Source organism: Pongo pygmaeus, chromosome 8 (genome assembly GCF_028885625.2).
Source record: "Pongo pygmaeus isolate AG05252 chromosome 8, NHGRI_mPonPyg2-v2.0_pri, whole genome shotgun sequence".
Lineage (NCBI taxonomy): Eukaryota > Metazoa > Chordata > Mammalia > Primates > Hominidae > Pongo > Pongo pygmaeus.
The window spans coordinates 125,079,340-125,082,168 of NC_072381.2; the positions used below are offsets into that span (position 1 = coordinate 125,079,340).

The 2,829-nt window shown below is 49.8% G+C and overlaps 1 protein-coding gene across 1 annotated transcript; it reads right to left on the reverse strand.

Moving 5' to 3' along the window:
- Nucleotides 1–491: 491 nt before the first annotated feature.
- LOC129006092 (thioredoxin-like) lies at nt 492–2,476 on the reverse strand. The gene is made up of 2 exons (XM_054435358.2): nt 2,234–2,476; nt 492–1,913 (listed from the first exon to the last, which is right to left on the reverse strand). Exons 1-2 carry the CDS (start codon nt 2,474–2,476, stop codon nt 1,839–1,841), a joined length of 318 nt encoding a protein of 105 aa, XP_054291333.1. The 3' UTR covers nt 492–1,838.
- Nucleotides 2,477–2,829: the final 353 nt, after the last annotated feature.

The following is a 2,829-nucleotide window of genomic DNA, read 5'->3' on the forward strand; positions in this document are numbered from 1 at the left end:
GTTGTCCAGCACTACCCAGTAAGAACCACTGGAGACCAGGAAGAGCCGCATCAGTCCCCGGGGAGCATCTGAGCAGGCGAGGAGGTACAGGACCACAACAGAGGGCAGCAGAAGCCAGCAATGGTGCCATCCTGCGCTCAGTGGAAGGGATGAGGAGGCAGCCACAGGTCCTCCCGATGGACAGGGTCGCCCCCGTGCCTCACACGTGGGCCCAGAGTTCCTGGTGCAACTAGAAGCCAGGCTGAAGGTGCGAAGGGGGTTAGAAAAAGCATTCCAGATGGAAAGGGTATTTTTCTAAAACATTCTCTTGCCTGTCCTTGCCTTCTCTAGCCAGAGCTTTGCCCTAGGATCTGGCTGGCTGCACGAAGGCTGAGGAAGAAGCTCTCCTCTAGTTTGAAGCGGAGAAATCCTTCTGCCAGCCCCTCACTCACTGTCTTCCAGTTCATCTCTTTCTCTCTCCACTGGCTCTTTTCTTCTCCTTAGCCTACAGAAAATACAAACCAAAAAGAAACTCTTCCTCCTCACTTTACCCCCTGCCCCCACTTTTTTTCTTTTTTTTTTGAGACAGGGTATCGCTCTTTTGCCCAGGCTGGAGTGAAGTAGTACAATTTCGGCTCACTGTAACCTCTGCCTCCCAAGTTCAAGCAGTTTTCCCACCTCAGCCTCCCGAGTAGCTGAGATTACAGACATGCGCCACCACACCCAGCTAAATTTTGTATTTTTAGTAGAGATGGGGTTTCACCATGTCGGCCAGGCTGGTCTTGAACTCCTGACCTCAAGTGATCCACCCGCTTTGGCTTCCCAAAGTGCTGGGATTACAGTTGTGAGCCACCACGCCCGGGTCACCACCCCGAGCTCACCACCCCCACTTTCTGATCACATGTCGTGGAAGAGCCAGCTAAGTCCCCTCACCTCCCATGTCCTGATCCACCCACAGCCATCCATTCCTGCACCCACACCTACCGAAACCACTTCTGTGGGCACACTGTCACCGGTGTTATGCAATGTCTCCAGCTCTCCTCCGCAGCAGGCTCTGACTCACCCTCTTCCCTTGCCCTGTCTTCAACATCAAGGTCTCCAGGGTTCCTTCCTCAACCACCACTCTTCCCACCACGTGAGGGTGTTTCAGGCGGCACCTTGGCTGGACCATAGCACCCAGCTATTTAACTCCAACACTAGATGCTGCTGAGTAGATATTCTGCAGACTTGGTTAACATCTACCATCAGTTGACTTCTCCCGGAGGAGAAGAAATTCTGCCTCAAGACTACAGCATCTGCCTTGGCTGAGTTTCTAGCCTGCTGTCCTGCCCTGCCCTGCCCTACAGCTTTCCAACTTGTCTGTCCCCACAATCATGTGAGCCAATTCCTTAAAAAGAAATATACACATGGCTGGGTGCGGTGGCTTATGCCTGTAATCCCAGCACTTTGGGAGACCGAGGAGGGTGGATTGCTTGAGCCCAGGAGTTCAAGACAAGCTTGGGAAAAATGGCAAAACCCCATCTCTATTTATAATAAAAATTAAACCCACACACACATACACATCCCCACCAAACAAGCACTGTATATGTGTATTTTGTTTCTCTGGCGAACCCTGACTGATGCATACTGTTCACACTCACCGGTTCTCCAGCTTCCTCCTCCCAGACCCCAGTCATCTCTGGGTCTGTTTCTGGTACCCTCTTTTTTTCTTTTTTTTTTTTTTTTTAAAAAAAGGGTAGAATTCATATTTTATTGTCATCCAGATGGCAGTTGGGTTTATAGTCTCCATACTTTATGTAAATAAAAATAATTACAAGTTTTAAATAGCCAATGGCTGGTTATGTTTTCAGAAACCATGATTAGACTAATTCATTAATGGTGGCTTCAAGCTTTTCCTTATTAGCTCCAGAAAATTCACCCACCTTTTGTCCCTTCTTAAAGAACTGGAAAGGGTCAGTCGCGGTGGCTCACACCTGTAATCCCAGCACTTTGGGAGGCCGAGGTGGGTGGATCACCTGAGGTCAGGAGTTCGAGACCAGCCTGACCAACATGGAGAAACCCCGTCTCTACTAAAAATACAAAAATTAGCCAGGCCTGGTGGCGCATGCCTATAAACCCAGCTACTCGGGAGGCTGAGGCAGGAGAATCACTTGAACCTGGAAGATGGCAGTTGCTGTGAGCCGAGATCTTGCCATTGCACTCCAGCCTGGGGGACAAGAGGAAAAATCTATCTCAAAAACAAACAAACAACAACAACAAAAAACTGGAAGGTTGGCATGCATTTGGCTTCACATTCTGAAGCAACATCCTGACAGTCAGCCACATGTACTTCAAAGAATACCATGTTGGAATACTTTTCAGAGAGGGAATGAAAGAAAAGCTTGATCTTTTTGCAAGGCCCACACCACATGGCTGAGAAGTCAACTATGACAAGTTTATCACCTGCAGCCTCTGAGCCTTCCTGAAAAGCAACCTTGCTCCTAATTTGCTTCACCATTTTGTTTGCTAGGGTCTGAGGAGCAGCTGTAAGAACCGATGGAAACAGATCCAAAGTGCCAGATCGAGCTTGGAGCTCTGGTACCCTCTTTCTCCTGAACGCCAAACTTATCTATGCCTACAGGGCACACAGAAAGGTGAGCATTCAGCTGATATCCTCCAGGAACCTGGAATTCAAATCCTGGGATCCCCTCAGGGATCCCCCAGCACTGAGTCAGCTCTATCCCAGCACAAGCCTTCCACAAGGCGCGATCCCACGGTTCACAGAGGCCAGCCAGGTGGAGGATTGACAGAGCCAAGCTGTCACAAGTTGGATGTAGGCTGGTGGCAGACCCAGGGACTGATGCTCGGCCC